The 18,931-nt window shown below is 39.0% G+C and overlaps 1 protein-coding gene across 1 annotated transcript in view; it reads right to left on the minus strand.

Annotated features, from left to right (window-relative positions):
• The window catches only part of LOC118764059, a 51,687-nt gene that overhangs the window by 28,587 nt on the left and 4,169 nt on the right, over nt 1-18,931 (minus strand). Inside the window, exon 2 of the mRNA XM_036504381.1 lies at nt 11,549-12,049. Within this exon, the coding sequence (XP_036360274.1) occupies nt 11,549-12,049 (501 nt within the window). The remainder of the gene's footprint in view (nt 1-11,548; nt 12,050-18,931) is intronic.

An 18,931-nucleotide genomic window follows, 5' to 3' on the forward strand; every position in this document is an offset into this window, starting at 1 on the left:
TGCGTTCTCATGTCTTTTCGAGGGTTTCTTCTTGTTGCTGGTTTAACAAGGCCTTTCATTACAGCCCCCACGAGGACTACGCGTCACACCCACATATCATCATTGGCAACATGTTTACAGTTTGGGTCCATTGTAATGCAATGAGGTGGCCAGCAGAATCTAGCGATATATGCTGCTCCAATGGAACGGTTAGCTTGCCTCATTTACAAGTCGGTGCCGAAACTTTGAAGTCCCTGCTGCTCGGAGACCATCCAGATTTAAACACTTTCTTCGGAATATAAGAGCCTACAATTCCGCTTTTCAAATGACAAGCTTTGGTCATACACCAATAAGAGATGGAAATTATATGCCCACCTTCAAAATACACCACCAAATTGGCTCCCTTATTCCACAAGATGGCGATGAACACAGCTTTCTCCAGATTTACTTTGTGGGAAACGGATCTGAGGAAATTGCACGAAGAGCTTCAGTTGCTACAGGAACAAGACCATCTCTTCTGCAGCCTCTTCAGTATATGCTTCATACCATAAAACCCTTATGTAACCATTTTCAAAACTGCTCCTCAGGGTAGGGATGCTGACACTAATCAGTTTAAGGTTTGTCATTCAAAGTGACCTCGCTCCACCAGCGCAGCATAATTCTATTTTGATAATGCTTGAAGACACCACTGGAGGCATCCCCTTCCTTGATGCGCCAGGTGGCACAGGAAAGACATTTCTCCTCTACCTCCTTCTTGCCAAAGTTCGCCAAAGTGGACAGATTGCCATTGAAATGATGTCTCCAGGAATAGCATCAACACTGCTAGACGGTGGCAGAACATCCATTCAACAATTAAGCTTCTCCTTAACATCAGCCATGTTGAAAATCCTACCACCAATATAAACAAGAATTCTGTTGAGGCAGTTGTCTTTCAAAAATGCAAATTGATTGTCTGGGACGAGGCAACAATGTCCCACAAGAATGCACTTAATGCAATCGACACAGCGCTACAAGACTTGCGCTCCAACTCTAAACCGTTCGGAGGCGTCGTTATTCTTCTTGCTGGGGACTTTCTTCAAACCCTTCGTATTATCCCAAAAGGCACACCAGCTGATGAATTAAACGCTTGACTTAAGAATTCTCATCTTTGGCATTCTGTACAGTCGAGAATGTTAACCATAAACATGCGTTCCATTCTCCACCAACAAGATGATGACAATTCCATTGCTTCAAAGTTATTGGATATCGGTAATGGGAGCTTACCACTCGACGTAAATGGTTTGGCTGACATAAATACCATCGGTAACAACGTCTCCAGTCCTGAGGAGCTATGCACAACAGTTTACCCCAATCTCTCTACCAATTACATCAGTCATGAATGGATGTGTGAAAGAGCCACCTTTGCTCCAACAAATGCTACCGTCCAAGTCCTAAACACATGTCTGTTTTGTCAATTTCCTACCCAAGAGCGATGCTATACTTCGGTTGATTCAGTTACTGATCCAACACAAATAATGTTTTTCCCAACAGAGTTTTTAAACTCACTAGAACCATCGGGATTGCTACCGCATAAACTTAGCCTTAAACTTGGTTGTCCTATTATGCTCTTGAGAAATTTAGAGTCTCCTCGGCTTTGCAATGGCACACTTTTGGCTGTTAAGCAATTGTTGGATAACGTTCTTGAAGCCACAATTATCACAGGAAAAGGCACTGGTGAGTCTGCTTTTATTCCCCGAGTTCCACTTATTCCGGCTGTGCCTTTGCAATGAAAAGAGTCCAAATCCCCATTTGATTAAGCTTTGCTATGACCATTAACAAAGCCCAAAGTTCTAGAGTTGGAAACTCGGCCAATCTCTTCTACTACGCTCCCGAAAGATTGACGAAAAACATGGTTTACAAGGTAGCCCTCTAATAGTTTTTCCATTGGGTTGAAATCCTCTTCAGGTTGGTCCTTATTGCGCTTATTTACTCCTCACGACAGGTTATGTTAATCTTCCAACAAATGCCCATTGTTTGGCAGTTAAGTCAAGCATCTTTTTCATTTCAATGCATAGTTTCCCAGATGCCTCAGATAATTTCATATTGCAATTAGGCATATTTCTTACAGATTGCCTTCATGTCCATAGAAATGTGTATGCTTTTTGTACCGATTCTTCAGCCACCCAGTCAATTAAAAGGCATTCCGAACGATAATTTTCCATATTTTTACATTTTAATACCCAATATCTGCAAATAAAACATGTTCCTTTTTGAATACCACTTATTTTTGATTTAACGTCTCAACTATGTCAAATAATCCTCAATTTTAAGCATAGACAGAAGCGGAATTGCACTATTTTAGACTCCAGTTTTACCACGAACTTACCCCATCCAATGGACGGGTGGGGGGTTAGTTTGCTAATATATATATATATATATTGATTCGTTAGCTCCTGCACGCATTTTTTTCTCTCCTTGTTTCTCTCCGTGTTTCTTTTCTGTGTATCTTTCTGTTGAAGAGCGTAGGCTCGAAACGTAAAAGACTTGTTTTATTTCCATTCCTGAGCGCCATACTAATACAATTGTTTGTTTGTACCCCACTTGCCTTCGTCTTCTGTTTATTTTCGTAAAGCTTCCTATATATATATATATATATATAAAATATTATTCGAGACAAAACCACTATTTTGCAAAACAAACAAGGAAAGACTTAATCAATACATAAATTTTAATAAATAGTCAAAAAAACCGCCACTACAATCGTTTCTTGTCTTGATCGACAATCTTCAGGTGGACTTCCAATAATTCAGTTCATAATTTGACACTGAATTATTGGAAGTCCACCTGAAGATTGTCGATCAAGACAAGAAACGATTGTAGTGGCGGTTTTTTTGACTATTTATTAAAATTTATGTATTGATTAAGTCTTTCCTTGTTTGTTTTGCAAAATAGTGGTTTTGTCTCGAATAATATTTTATAATATTTTACTATAAAATCGATTTAATCCTAAATCTGATTTTTTCCCTGTAAATTTGGATTTATTCCCTAATATTTATTATATATATATTATATATATATAAAATTTAGATTAACATGTCTCATTTGAGTTATCTCCCTTGATGCTTGCAGATTTAAAAGAAAACAAAGAAAGATTTTGGGGCATTCCTTCGATATAGCTCGACAAGGTCGAGACATTTCACTTCGGGTATTTCCGTGGTTTGTGGAGTATAGATATAACGAAATTATGCCAGCAATGTCTCATTTTAAACTTAAAGAAAAAAAAGGCTTGCATATTTTTTTCTTACTTGTTTGATGTGTGTTATGTAAAATCCGCAAATTTCCAAGCAGAAAACAGAATCGAACTGTCATTTGCTTCCACGAAAATACCCGAAGTGTTTTGATTTTGTCGAGCTATATCGAAAGAAGGTCAATTTTTGTCTACAAATTGCTTGTATAGTCACAGTTAGTCGAAGTTTTTCTACTCCCAATGTTAAACATATGAGATTCTCCCTTAGTTATATTTATTATACCGGTCGATCAAATAACACCACAGCATCAACACAATGTATGTATGGCAAAGTAAGAAGAAAGCGTCTGGTAAGACGTAAACAGCGCGGTTTCAATTCATAGTTCAAGCTGGTTCATTCCGGTTTATTTTTCTTTTTGCTTGTTAATGCTCTCTGTTGAAATGTGTTAATCCCCTCATCTACCTGTTTTGCCTTCCCCTGAAATACAGGGCTTTGTAACTCGTCCGGTGTGTAGGTTGTGTATGTGTGTGTGGGGGTGGAAGTGCTGGTAGTGGTGGTGGCGATTATGATGAAGTACTACCACCGCTACCATCACCATCATCACCATAACGATCTCCACAACAGCCCCTATCATGTTCTCTCTGACAAACCCTATAATCACCACCGCTAACACAACCACCACCACCACCACCACCACCACCATGCCCCCAACGCCACCAATAGCACCATTACTACTACTACTACTACTACTACTACTACTACTACTACCTCCACCAGCACCACTTTCACACCATCATCACCGTCAGACTATTACCACCACTACTACCATCCCCATCAACATCACTATTATCACCATCACCACCACCACACCACCAATTACACAATCACCGTCAATACTACTATTACTACTATCTTTACCATCACCACCCTCACACCATCACCGCCACCACCACCACCACCACCACCACCACCACCACCACTACTACCATACCCATCGGCATCACTATTAACACTACCACCACCACCATCATAAACCACCAGTACTACTACTACTACCATATTCCATCGGCATCACCATTAACACTACGACCACCTCCACCACCACCACCACCACCACCACAACTACCATCACAAACCACCACCACTACTACTACTACTATCATACCCATCGGCATCACCATTAACACTACCACCACCACCACCATCATAAACCACCAGCACTACTACTACTACCATATTCCATCGGCATCACCATTAACACTACGACCACCTCCACCACCACCACCACCACCACCACCACCACCACCACCACCACACAACTACCATCACAAACCACCACCACTACTACTACTATCATACCCATCGGCATCACCATTAACACTACCACCACCACCACCATCATAAACCACCAGTACTACTACTACTACCATATTCCATCGGCATCACCATTAACACTACGACCACCACCACCACCACCACCACCACCACCACCACCACCACCACACAACTACCATCACAAACCACCACCACTACTACTACTACTATCATACCCATCGGCATCACCATTAACACTACCACAACCACCACCACCGCTACCACCATTATTCCCCCATCGTCGTCACCGCCATTCCAAATCCTCACTAACCGTCACTTCACTTCACAAGCTACTGAAGTTTGAACAAACATTTTCCTTTTTTTCACCAGTGTCGAAAAACGAAACAAAACAAAACACAAAACCCCTTAACTTACTCCCACGCCGACCCCCCCCCTACCAATCCAGTTCACAAACAAGAAAACACAACGTTCAGCATTAGGATGAAAGTGGGACAGGATAGGTAGTAGAAGTATGGCTGACTCATAAGAGGAACCGAAGTGGGAGGTCAGCGGCGGCTGGGATAGTGACAGAAGTCTCTTAAGTAAATACACCATGTACACAGTAGAGGCCAGTGTATAGCTGTGGTGATGATGGTGGTTGTGTTTGTAGTAGTTCTGTGATTGGGTTGGTGGTAGTTAGTAGCCGTGGTGGTGGTGTTTGTAGTGATATTAGTTGTGTTGGTGGTGGTGGTAGTAGAAGTGGTGTTTGTTATTGTGGTCGTAGTTGTAGTCGTAGTGGTAGTTGTGTTGGTGGTGGTAGTTGTTTTGGCGGTAGTAGTTGTGTTGGTGGTGGTAGTTGTGTTGGTGGTGGTAGTTGTGTTGGTGGTGGTAGTTGTATTGGTGGTGGTAGTTGTGTTGGCGGTAGTAGTTGTGGTGGTGGTGGTAGTTGTGTTGTTGTTGGTAGTTGTGGTGGTGGTGGTAGTTGTGTTGGTAGTTGTAGTGATGGTGGTGGTAGTTGTGGTGGTGGTGGAAGTTGTAGTGGTAGTGGTAGTTGTGGTGGTAGTTGTAGTGGTAGTAGTTGTGTCGGTGTTTATTGTAGTGTTCCTGTTGATGATAGTTGTAGTGGTGGAGGTGGTGATGGTATTTGTGGTGGAGTTTGTGTGGTGGTTGTGTTGGCGGTGGTGATGGTATTTGCGGTGGTAGTGGTGTTTGTGGTGGTAGTTATGGTGGTATTTGTGGTGATGGTAATAGTTGTTGTGGTGGTGGCAGTTGACGATGTTTGTTGTAGTGTTTGTATCGTTGATGGTGTTTGCGGTGGTGGTTGCTATGGCGACATCTGTTGTAACGGTGGTAGTTGGGGTGGTTGTAGTAGTAGTTGTTCTGGTTGCCATGGTGATAGTTGTAGCAATGCTTGTGGTGATGGTAGTTGTGGTGGTGCTTGTAATGAAAGCAGCCATGGAGTTTGTTGTGCTGGTGGTAGTTTTGGTGGTGTTTGCGATAGTAGTTGTAATTGTGATGTATGTGGTGGTGGTGATGGTGGTGGTAGTAGCTATAATGTTCGGAGTGGTGATAGCTGTGGAAAATGTGTTAGAGATAGTTTGGTGGTGCTTGTAGTAGTAGTAGTAGTAGTAGTAGTAGTTGTTGTTGTTGCAGTAGTAGTAGTTATAGTGTTTGTGGTGTTGGTAGTTGTAGTGATGTGGTGGAGATAGGGAGCAATATCGACATAAAAACATCTGTACTCATGCAAAATATGGCGGCGGAAGAAAACACCATTTCATTTGTTTGTCTATTTATTTATTTATTTATTTTAAATCTTCATTGCTTTCGAAGCGAATACATATTTACATCCATCGATTGATTCCTATATCTGCCACTCCCTCCATACACCCATGTACCCTTGAATTCATAAAATTCCCCATCTATCCACCCTTCGCCGATCCCATTCCGGCATCCATCTATCCGTCCTTCAATCCATCCGTCCGTCTGTTCATTCATCCATCCGTTTATTCACCAATCCACCAAACTACCAATCTGCCAATTCAGAAATTTATTCAGCCATGTTCTAACCCTAGCTCACTACCAGTCCCCACCCTCTATCCATTCATTCATCCATCCATCCTTCCTCCCACACAACCATCCATCCACCGATGCAACCATCAATCCAGCGATGTATCCATCCATTCACACAACCATCTATCGATTAATCGATCGGTCCATCCAACAGATCCATGCATACACCAATCCACTAACCCATCAATCCATCCATCCATCCATCCACCTACCCACCCATCGATCGATCGATCCATCTACTAATCCATCCTTGCCTCCCCTTCCATACTCCCCCTCCCTCCTCCACTTCCTCCTCCCCCTCCCCTTCCCCTTCCCCCCCTCCCATCTCTCCCTCCATCTCTTCCTTCCTTCCTTCCTTCCTTCCTTCCTTCCACATTTCCTCTCTCCCTTGCTCAACAATTGTTAGCGCGTCGAACAAAATGCTTAGCGACATTCGGCAAAGGTTAATGATGGTTTCAAATTTTACTACAAGGTCAATAATTCTGAGGGGAGGGGCTTTGTCAACACCACCGACCCCAGTATTAAACTAGTACTTTTATCGACTCCGAAAGAATGAAAGGCAAAGTTGTCCTCGGCGAGATTTCAAGTCTATACGTAAAGAGCTGGATAAAATGCTGCCAAGAATTTTGTTCGACGCGCTAACGAGTGTCAGCTCACCACTTTTTGGCAAAGGTCAATAATGAGCAGAAGAATGTATCAGAGTTGCCAAGATTTTAGGCTTAGGCACAAAATATGGCTTGTGGAGGCACATGGCCTAGTGGTTAGAGCAGCGGACTCGCGGTCGAGGGATCGTGGGTTCAAATCTCAGACCGGGATATGTGTGTGTTTATGAGCGAAAACCCCTAAGCTCCATGCGGCTCCGGCAGAAGGTAATGGCGAACCTCTGCCGACTCTTTCGCTACAACTTTCTCTCACTCTTTCCTCCTGCATCTTGCAGCTCACCTTCGACAGACCGGCGTCCCATCCAGGTGGGGAAACTATACGTCAAGGAAACCGGGAAACCGGCCCTTATGAGCCAGGCATAGCTCGAGAAGGAACAAACAAAATATGGCTTACCGAACTTCAACTCATTACCCTGCAACCGAAGTTCAAATCCCGTCATGGTAGACTTTGTCTTTTGTTCTTTAAGGGGTTGATAAAATATATAACTATGATACCATTGTTATGTTTTTTTATCATTGCATGCGTTCTGCAGGTCTATTTATGACCGGTTACTAGTTCGAAGCAAGAGATTTGTTATTCAGTTGAGTAAAATTTCTGAACATAAAGGATTGCGTGTAACAGCGATTATATTGCATAAACCTTATACATCACGCCATAGGAAGTTATGTGTTGTAGCCGATGTAATGGACTTTACCCGTCCTTTAATAAATGTGTAGCCTTGTTGTAAAGATGAGGCAAGTGGAGAGAAATCGATAGAGATTGGAGCGGGATTCACAATTTAGAGAATTCACCTCTGTTCAATTTTTAGGTCAATATTTTCTCAACCTTGAAGACGTAAAATAAATGAAAGGCCAACCTTGGGCGGAATTTGAAGACAGAACGGAAATGAACAAGACATAAATAATGTTAAAGTATTTATTTAGTCTTGTACTTCAGCTCTTCATACAACAATAATAATAACAACGATGACTATAAGATAAAAGCAACAGAAAAATAACAGAAATAATGGCAACAGTTTATAACAAGGTGATAGACATCTTAGTCTACTTCTAGAGCGATTGAGAAGAGGTCATTTGATGGAATTGTTAGAGCATCGGATAAATGTTTTGTAGCATTTGTTCCGTCTCTTTGCATTCAGAGTTCAAATCCCACTGAAGTTAATTTTGAGTTTAATTCTTTCATGGTTTTTAAAAATAAAGCAATGCTAGGTCCTGGGTTTGGTTTTCTATCACTCTTTCCTTCTGAATCAGTTGCATGGAGAGAAGGACGTCAAGGAGTATTCACAGTATTTTTTTTCTCCGTGAAAACCACTAACACTCTCAGTGGAAGAATACGGTCGCTGAGGCTCTGACAAAGTAAGACACGATGATTTTAAAAAATTATTTATGCGCCCTTTTCAAGCCTAGCTAGGCTTATGGGCCCGGTTTCCCTGTTTCTATGGCGTATGTATCTCCCCTCCAGCTGGACGGGACGCCAGTCCATCGCAGCGTTACTCAAGAAACAGGAAGAAAGAGTGAGAGAAAGTTAGGGCGAAAGAGCACAACAGGGGTCACCACCACCCCTGCCAGAGCCTCATGGAGCTTTAGGTGATTTCGCTCAATAAACACACACAACGCCCGGTCAGGGAATCGAAACCGCGATCCTCCGACCGCGAGTCCGCTGCCCTAATCACTGGGCCATTGTGCCTCCTGACATGATGATTACGCTAATAAAAATCACTAAATTTAGGCTATAAACCCTTACAATTGTTTCTGGCCATTCCAAGTATGGTAGCCATTATTTTAAATATTATTTCATCCATTCTCAAGGAATATTTGATAGATTTAGCTTGAATACAAATTAAGATTTCAATGTGACAAACCATCTTAACTAAAATCTAATTCAGCAAAGGTTGTTTAAGCATTATTGCTTGAACCACGTATAATCTGGTCGTTAAACCGTTCATAGAAGTCCGCAGTTCTTGTCTTGTCATAAACTCTGCTGTTGACTCATTACTAACTTTCAACTGCTCAGTCCACTTAACTATAAACAGTTACTACAGAATTCACACCTGTATGTAGCAGTAGCAATACTGAACCAACAAATGTTACAGTAGGCTGAAGAACTGAGTTTGGGATCTTCCCAAGTGTTTCAGTCATAATAGAAGCGCGAAGAATACAGGCATGCAACCTATTAATATTTTTCGACATCAACTTTCCGGATACTGATGGTCCGGATCATCAATCCGCAGTAAATTGCCCTAATGTATAATTACCTGTATTTCCTCTAATTACACTGTAACAAAATTTTATTTTTATTTATTACTAGCGTTATAGCCCGGCGTTGCTCGGGTTTGTTTTTTAGTTGCGCTTAAAACGTTAGACTTTGATGTCGCATTAACAACATTTTGACATAGTTTCAATCTTTTTTGAAAAGTAAAAATTTTGCATTATGTAGCTTGTTATTCTCTTTAAGTGAACATTTTTCTGGTTGAAATACACCGAAAAAATGGCGACACAGCAGTCAAAAGATCGTAAAAAATAGGGATTTTCATAGAAAAAAGCACCTTTTTGATGTAAATAATTTTTGGTGTTAACATGGTCCGATTTGAATTTTTTCTTCTACAGAATGAAGAGCAAGCCTTCTTCTATCAGACTCTCAATTTTGGTCAACTTGCGCCTGAAGGTCTCAGAGGCGATAGTGTTAGTTGAAGGCTACTAAACCTGCCACACACACACACACAGACAACTTCAGCTTTATATGTATAGATTATTATTTTTTTGTCTTTGGTCAGTAAGATCTATTTTCTATTTGTTTCTATCTTGCAATCAAAGGAAATAACTGCTATTCCCTTCAAAGTTTGCTTTTGTGACCTGGATATCAATGTTTTGAAACTAATCTAGAGAAATTCAGCGCTGATTTGCTGAAGCAGAAATGTCGTTATGGCAAATATACCGCTCAATACACAAATTTGTTTGTCAGTTGATTGACATTAACCACTTGAGCATGTCCCTTAATGGCTGACAATATGTGCATCTCTGATCATGAGCAGGAATAGCAGGGGAACATCACAGTCATATGTTGAGAAGGATTCATTGGGGTTTGAATAAATGTGATAAAAGCAAAGTTTGAAGGACATATTAGCCATTTATCATATCTAGGGGTAAGCAAATAGGAAATAACAAGTGTTATCCAAGGACAAACAACGTGTTAATATTTTCAGAAAAATCAGTTATCAGGAAAGGCTTTGAAATGAAAGTTTCCGGAAAATCGACGATGTGCCTATTGTACCATTATCATTTCAGAGCGGGGATAAATAATTAATGATAAATAATTATTTCCACGACTTATCAAAGCTATTCTCATTATATTCTGTTGGGGGACAATCTTGAAAATAAAGATTTCCAGGAGCTCATTGGAAATACTGATCAAAGATAGTGAAGGAAATAATTAAAGTTTCATGTTTTTCTTAAGAATTCTACCGAATGTCGCTTTTGTCTTCGTAGTAAATAACATTATCAATTTGTCATTTCTCAAACATCGGGACAAGGTATGTCAAATCTCCATTAGTTTTCTTATTGAACAACATTCAAGTCTATATTCTCTGTAGGTAGTTGACAGGAATTTGTTAAATATTTAAACATTTTTTCTATTCACGTCGTTCCTCTTAATGTTTGTGTCTAAGACACGATTTAGGGTGTTCATCTTATATTCCCCAGAACAGAGTTGCTCCACATTATTCCTCAATGTTAGTTGAATATTAGGATATAGGAAGAAACAATAGCAGTCTATGTTGTGTCACTCTTTATACGAACTTAGCGGTTCGACAAATAGAGAACTACAAAAGCGTTTTTTCTTGTTATTTTAATGTCCCAGTTTTATCGTCGTAATTAGGGCAGAGCCCGTTCGCTTTTAGATGTGACCGGACTATTGCTCCAAACGAAGAATGACTCCCTTTGACATTTGGATGAGAGTGAAGTGGGGGTGGCTCATGCTATTTTATCCGGGTCCCTAAAACCCCATTTTTGACACTAAGAAACTGAGGATAGGAGGTGGAGATCGGACTAAAAAATAGAACAGATGCAACATGATACCTTATCTGACTCATCAACCGACTGCTTTGGGCTGATATCTATCCTTAAAGGACGAAAAACAAAGTCTACCTCGGCAAGATTTTCAAGACAGTAGGAAGCGATTTCAAGGAGCTTTTGTTGCTATTTCTAGCAGGATTGAGTGACCAAAAATGGAATTTAAAATGCCTAAATCATATATAAACTTCTAAAATTTAAGTAAAGATGCAAATACCATTTACTTACCAGCACACAAACCGGTTTTCCTGGAGATCATATATCCCCTCATACATTCACAATTTCCTGACTTTGTACACCGTTCAAAGTTTAGCACTTTGCATCCCTCGTGGGTCTTTTCATTGCAAGTTTGTTGCGAATTAACATCGCGTTGAATAATTATTGCCGATGTAGTTGTTGCCGTATTTATAGTCCTCGCTATCCGTACAAGATCGCTGGAGGTCAAAGGTGATGAGATTATTCCGTTGTAGGAGAGGTTATTGAAAACCACTTGGTTGCTAAGGTTACTGTTTGTTGAAGAACCGATGAGATTAATTCCCGCTGTTTGATTAAAATAAGTTCGTCGATGAGTTTTATGCTCCAGCGCAGAAATGGTCTCATTAACCTTGTTTAGAACAATTATATTGGAACTTTTGACGGCTCTGCCTTTGTCTGTTTGAGTATTATTGACGAAAACGGGAATAGAATTGTCCGAGGTGAAGTTTAAACTAGTAGACACGATGTCCGCTTCTGTAATTATAAAACAAGAATAAAACAAAGATCGATAATAAATTCCAAGTTTAATATGATAAACTTGATAATTGTTCTATAAAACGAATATGTAATATATTTAAATAATTGAGTCTATAAATAATGCAGGAAATTTGATATACATAGTAATAAAATAGACTTTATTACAACATTTCGTGAATGGTGGGTGTGTAGTAAGTAGCTTGCTTACGAACTACATAGTTCCGGGTTCAGTCCCACTACGTGGTACCTTGGGCAAGTGTTTTCTACTATAGCCTAGGGCTAAGCAAAGCCTTGTGAGTTGATTTTGTAGACGGAAACTGAAAGAAGCCTGTCATACATATATATATATATAGCCTCGGGCCGACCAAAGCCCTGTGAGTGGATTTGGTAGACGAAAACTGAAAGAAGCCCGTCGCATATATATATATATATATATATATATATGTGTGTGTGTGTGTGTGTGTGTGTGTGTGTGTGTGTGTATGTGTGTGTACACAAGTGGATTTTAAATTTTAAACCCCACTTGTGATATTTTATACATACGCCACACCTGGAACCAACCCTGGGTCGAATCTACGGTTTACATTACATATTGGTGTGTGTATATATATATAAATATATATATACATACATACACACACACATATTTATATACACGCGTATATGTATGCATGTATACGTATATATATATATATATATATATATACACATGCATACACATACACATCCGTGCACGCGCACCCACACGCACACCTGTAAAACCTCGAAAGTTAATCATTCTTCAATAAATACCAGATATCTCCCTGTCTCTGTCTCTCTGTCTCTTTGTATACACACACACGCACACACACACACACACACACACACACACACATATATATATATATGCATATAGCGTCATATGTATATGCGTGTTCGTATGGCTGTGTATTACATGAAAGACACTCCACCTGAAATAGTTGATAATTTAAATATTAATGTTAGACCATAGAAGTTCTCCGAGCGAATGTATTGCTTCTGAAATTGTACAAAAGCAGCGCTAGCTAACAAAAACCATCATGACTAGATGTATAATCACAGTCTTTCATTTAGTTTCTTTCACTATTTTCCTTTTTTTTTTTAAACAGTTTCCTACACAAAAAAAAGGAGCTGAACTCTTGAGAAAGTTTTCAGATGAATTTTATATATATATACCTGGAAGCGGCATAAAATTGCATAAAGCAGTTTTTTTTTTTCATATCGCACAAAATATATGGATCGATGGGTTTGCAGAATTAGTGAAGCGGAGGAAAATAAATGCCATGCGGTATTTAGTTGAGTCTTTATGCATTCTGTGACCAAATCTATGGTTGAATTTATAGCTGATCCTTCGGGGTTGACAAAATAATTACCAGTTAAGTACTGGATTCAACATAAACGACACCATTCGTTATCCAAAATTCGTAAATTTTGCTCATGTTAGAAATTAATTGGCACAAAATGATGGTTATTTAGTTATCGCCAAGAATCTGTGAAAATGCGCAACAATTATATTAGTATTTATTTGCATCATAGTTCAATTGTATTTTTACGCTCTGTATTACTATAGTTTACAGCATCCACGAAAAGTAGACAGCAATTACATTAGCTTTTGTTTCTGCACATTTTAAATTCATTTTTACCTCACAGATTAGTACAATTTACTGACGAGTCAGAAAAAGTCCAACAATTGCATTAGAGCTTTTCTGTACATTTAATTTTATTTTCATACCACGCATTAGTATAACTCACAGAATATTCAATGAAAAATGTGCAACAAATATATTTATTTTTTTTTTTCTACACATTTTAATCACATTTTTACGTCACGGATTCGTACAACTGACAGTAAAATCTCTGAAAACTCCAACTACCGTATTAGGCTTTTCTGCACATTTAATTTCATTTTTACGCTACGCATTCGTACAGCTTACAGAAGGACCCTTAACAAAGTCCAACAATCGCATTAGTAGTCCTTTTGTGTGCATATTTAATTCCATTTTTACGTCGTGCATTAACTACAACTTACAAACAGTTTTAGTCACGGTTGAATACTATAGTTCAGTGTGTATGAAAGCTTTCTTTTCATTCTGTCTGAACAATAATCACAGATTTTAGTGCAAGGCAACAATTTTGTGTAGGATAAGTTTAGTTGAATATATCAATCCGAAATTACTGTTACTTATTTTAGTGATTTCAGATTGTGGTAGATTCTCCATCGGTCTCGACGATGAGCATTCATTTGTTCGACCAATTCAATTCCTATTAGTCAAATTAACGCATGAGCAGTTGAGCATTCCACAGACATTTGTACTCTTAAAGTAATTCTAACGATTCTGCCAGCTCACTACCTTAGACCCATATGAATGCTACAAACCATTTAAGGCGGTGAGCTGGCGGAATCGTTCGCATGCCGGACAAAATGCTTAGCAGTATTTCGTCCGTCCTTACGTTCTGAGTTCAAATTCCGCCGCGGTCTACTTTGCCTTTCATCCTTTCGGCGTCGATAAAATAAGTACCAGTCGAGCACTGAAGTCGATGTAATAGACTTACCTTTCCCCCGAAATTTCTGGCCTTGTGCCAAAATTTGTAATAAATATTACAAACCATTTGATCCAACAATCGATCATCCTACGATCCACTGTCCTCCAACACCTAAATGATATTCGTTTCTAATTTAGTCACAAGGCCAAGAATTTTGGTGGGAGGATATTTCCATCGACCCCAGTATTTGACTGTTACTCTCTTTTTTTTATTGGTCGTGAAAGAATGAAAGGCAAAGTGAGCTGTTAACTCAATACCATAAATTATTTTATCCGGCGCTCTACAAGTTTTGTTAGAGACTCAAGATAACATTTTCTGTAGGAAGTGGTATATGCTATTAAATTAACCATTCAATTTTATTGATGCTCTTATTTTTGTTATCGTCCTCATAATGATGATACTCTTACTCTGCATTTTGTTCGCATCTTCTAAGGAGATGTAGGAGCGCCATTATAGTATAAAAGGAGTCCATCTGTATGGGTCAAGGCTTACCATTATATCTGTACATGTATGCGTGGTCTGAGGAAGACCAACAGTTGTCCATGTATAACTGACATCGATGTGCCGAGAAAGGCTATTGACTTGCTACCGACACAATCTAGCTCCAGTGTTGTCACAATCATTGCTCTCAGAACAGGAAAAGGCGAAACAAATACTGTAAGTCATCTTTTTTGACTTCCAAAGAAGTTCGCCAATCCACCGTCTTAGATTCGTACTTTTTAGGCATCATCGAAAGGATGGAAGGTAAAGATGATGTTGTCCGCATTTGAACTCGGAATGCAGTGAACTGGAGAATACGGCGAGGCTTTCTATTCAACCTTCTAATATATTCTGAAAATAACTGTTACCAATTCACCACCTTGCCGTCAGAAAATGTTCATCTCAGAAGACATTTCCATACTGAGTATAATTATGATACAGACAATTTTAGCCGCTCCTGCAGCGGATATCAAAATGTTAAGAGTCGGAACAAAAGATTGTTTCTAATTTAGAAGATTTTTGGCGGGGAGGGGGTTAATCCATTAGATTAATCCCAGTGCTGGAGAAGTACTTTTTTATCGACACTGAAGGGATGAAAGGCAAAGTTGATCTCGGCAGGATTTGAACCCAGAACGTAAATAGTCGGAACGATCAAGTGTTTCTAATTTAGGTACAAGGCCATCAATATTGGCAGATGTAGTTAATCGATTACGTCGTTCCCAGTATTTGACTGCTACAAAGTCAACAAGTTTTTTTGGAACTGTGTAGTTAGTAATCCAATACAGCAGCCAACTAAAATCAACAATGTAATAATACTTCCCCCAGATCTTAGCTGGTGTTGTTACAAAATACATAGACATCCGATACAGCATTCAAGAAAATACCAACACATTGATTAGCATGAGGTCACCAATCCACACTTTATGACATTCAGCCTACAGACCTGCTCTGTCTCAACATTCTAACTCGTCTACTGCTACAGTAGAAGGGACTTCTCGAATCAAGCTAAATTGGATCGCATCCATTCAGCTTGTCAGGAACAATTATCTCCCTTACTCCCCTCCCGTCAACCATATTGTTTTCACTCACCAGGCTATGCACTAACCACCATCAATACTAATATTTTTCTCAAAGGACGTTCTCACTCTGCAATTCCTTCTCTGCCCGTAAAACTGCAGTTGTTCAAGAATATCAACCATATCGATGTCACTGGTCTTTGAGAACCAGTGAAGGCCACCGTAAGAACCCTTGCTCCAGACCAAACCATAAAAAATATTCAATCCCCAAGTTTAGTTGTTTGCCTGTCCAAAGCATTTTCATAAATTTGTCAAAAAGGGCCATGCTTATTTTCAGACGTTTAATTAACCCTTGTTTAATACGTTATGAGTAATATAAAATTTTACTTTCCTAAGTCACAAGTTACTCTTGTGGTTGCAAAAAATAATGGCAATATGTAGCGTATAAGATTTACCACGGCGAGTTGGCAGGATCGTTAGCACATGTGGCGAAATGCTTAATGGTATTTCGTCTGCCGTTACGTTCTGAGTTCAAATTCCGCCGAGGTCGACTTTGCCTTTCATCCTTTCGGGGTCGATAAATTAAGTACCAGTTACTGGGGTCGATGTAATCGACTTAATTCCTTTGTCTGTCCTTGTTTGTCCCCTCTATGTTTAGCCCCTTGTGGGCAATAAAGAAATAGGTATTTCGTCCGTCTTTACGTTCTGAGTTCAGATTCCGCCGAGGCCGACTTTGCTTTTCAATCATTTTGGGGTCGATGAAATAAGTATCAGTTAAATACTGTGGTCAATGTAACCGACATCCCCCTCTCCTAAAATTGCTGGGTTAGGATATCAAAATTAGAAACTAACGTGCATCATATAAGATGCATAGATGCTAGGGAAATACGTCCTGTGTGCCACACGTGTCACACTGGACAGGAAAAGGAATAAAATCGAATGTCTACAGAGACACACACATACACCTACATACAAGTGCGTGTGTGTGAGTCATTATTAAAAACAAAACAAAACGAATACAAATAAGGAAGTGATCAACCGATGTAGTTTCAGTTGTGTTTCGTGTAAATTGTAGGAAGTAGAATGAACTAAATTCTTGAATTCCGTTAGATATGGACCCGTTTAAAAAGTATATGAACTTAAGAAATAATTTTAAGCACTTGTGTAACGTAGCTACGTCGACATCCCTGGTGTGTCTCATAAACTAGATGGTGGCATATGTACAGAAGACAGAAAGTAAAGCACAAAATTTAAACGAGAGGAAAAAAAAAAACTGAAAAATATTTTTAATGTCCTTTTGTTATGAAAGATGTATTATATGTTTGTATTACGTGAGATAAATTTTTTCTGTTATGTTACGTATGTCAACGTATCTGTCTGTCTGTCTGTCTGTCTGCCTGTCTACGTATCTATCTATCTATCTATCTATCTATCTATCTATCTATCTATCTATCTATCTATCTATCTATCTATCTATCTATCTATCTATCTGTCTGTCTGTCTGTCTGTCTGTCTGTCTGTCTGTCTGTCTGTCTGTCTGTCATTTATTATGTACATATGTAAGTATACATTGATTTGTTTTAGTATAAAAGATGGGTCACAGCAAATATTCTGCTCAATACCACAGATTTGCTTGTCAGTTGTTTGACCTTAACCAGTTGAACATGTCCCTTAGTGGCTGATGATATGTGCATCTCTGATCACGAGCAGAAGTAATGGGGGAGCATCATAACCATATGTTCGAGAGAGATTCTTTGGGGTTTGGATAATTCACCTCTGGAAACATGAGTGTTTCGCTCAACATCCTTAAACAAGCCTTATTCAGGGACCTTTTGAGTGGGATGGGCTACTCGACCTGAACAAATTCTAACTGGGCCCCAGCTGCAAGGCCATGCACTGTTTATCTTGATATGAGTTCACCATGTCGTGCACATATGGTTGTGATGCATATGCCTGGTGTACCCTTATGAGGCGGGTAGACATGATGGGTATATTGGGTAATAATAATAATCATAAAAATAATAATAATAATAATAATATAATAATAATAATAATAATAATAATAATAATAATAATAATAATAATAATAATGATGATAATAATAATAATAATAAGTGTTTATTAATTGACATGAGTATTCCCTGTGATCACAATATAGCGGCGAAAGAATTTGACAATATTAGTAAATATAAAGACCTGCTAATAGAAATTGAAAAAATGTGGCATCTCAAGACGACTACAGTACCAGTGATTGTAGGATCTCTAGGAATGATAAAAAAAAAAGGTACTGAAACCTATTTGAAAATGATTCCAGGCTTACCATCTCTACAGGAAGTGCAAAAAATCGTATTAACTGGAACGGCTCATGTACTGAGAAGAGCACTATCGCTGTGAAAATAACATCCACCCATGAATTTATTTATTTATTAATTTTTAAATATTCTATCTGTGAATTTGAGTGTGTAATCTGGGAATGCATACAATGCCCTTCTCTGCCCTAGGTGTATGGAAAACACTCGGCGAGAAACGGAAGAAAATTTGAAGAAAGAAGGAAAAATAATAATAATAATAATAATAATAATAATAATAATAATAATAATAATAATAGAAATTAGCAAAATGTGGAACTTGAAGACTAAAGCAATACCTGTTGTCATAGGTGCCCTGGGAATGATAGCAAAAGGGGCTGATTGCTACCTAGCTCAGATACCAGGAAACCCCAAAATGGCAGAAATTCAAAAGATAGGGCTCATGGGAACTGCTCATATCCTACGCAAAATACTTTCTATGTAATCTCAAGTTTTAAAACAAACAATTTTCT

The sequence above is a fragment of the Octopus sinensis genome, linkage group LG7 (genome assembly GCF_006345805.1).
Source record: "Octopus sinensis linkage group LG7, ASM634580v1, whole genome shotgun sequence".
NCBI classification, from domain to species: domain Eukaryota; kingdom Metazoa; phylum Mollusca; class Cephalopoda; order Octopoda; family Octopodidae; genus Octopus; species Octopus sinensis.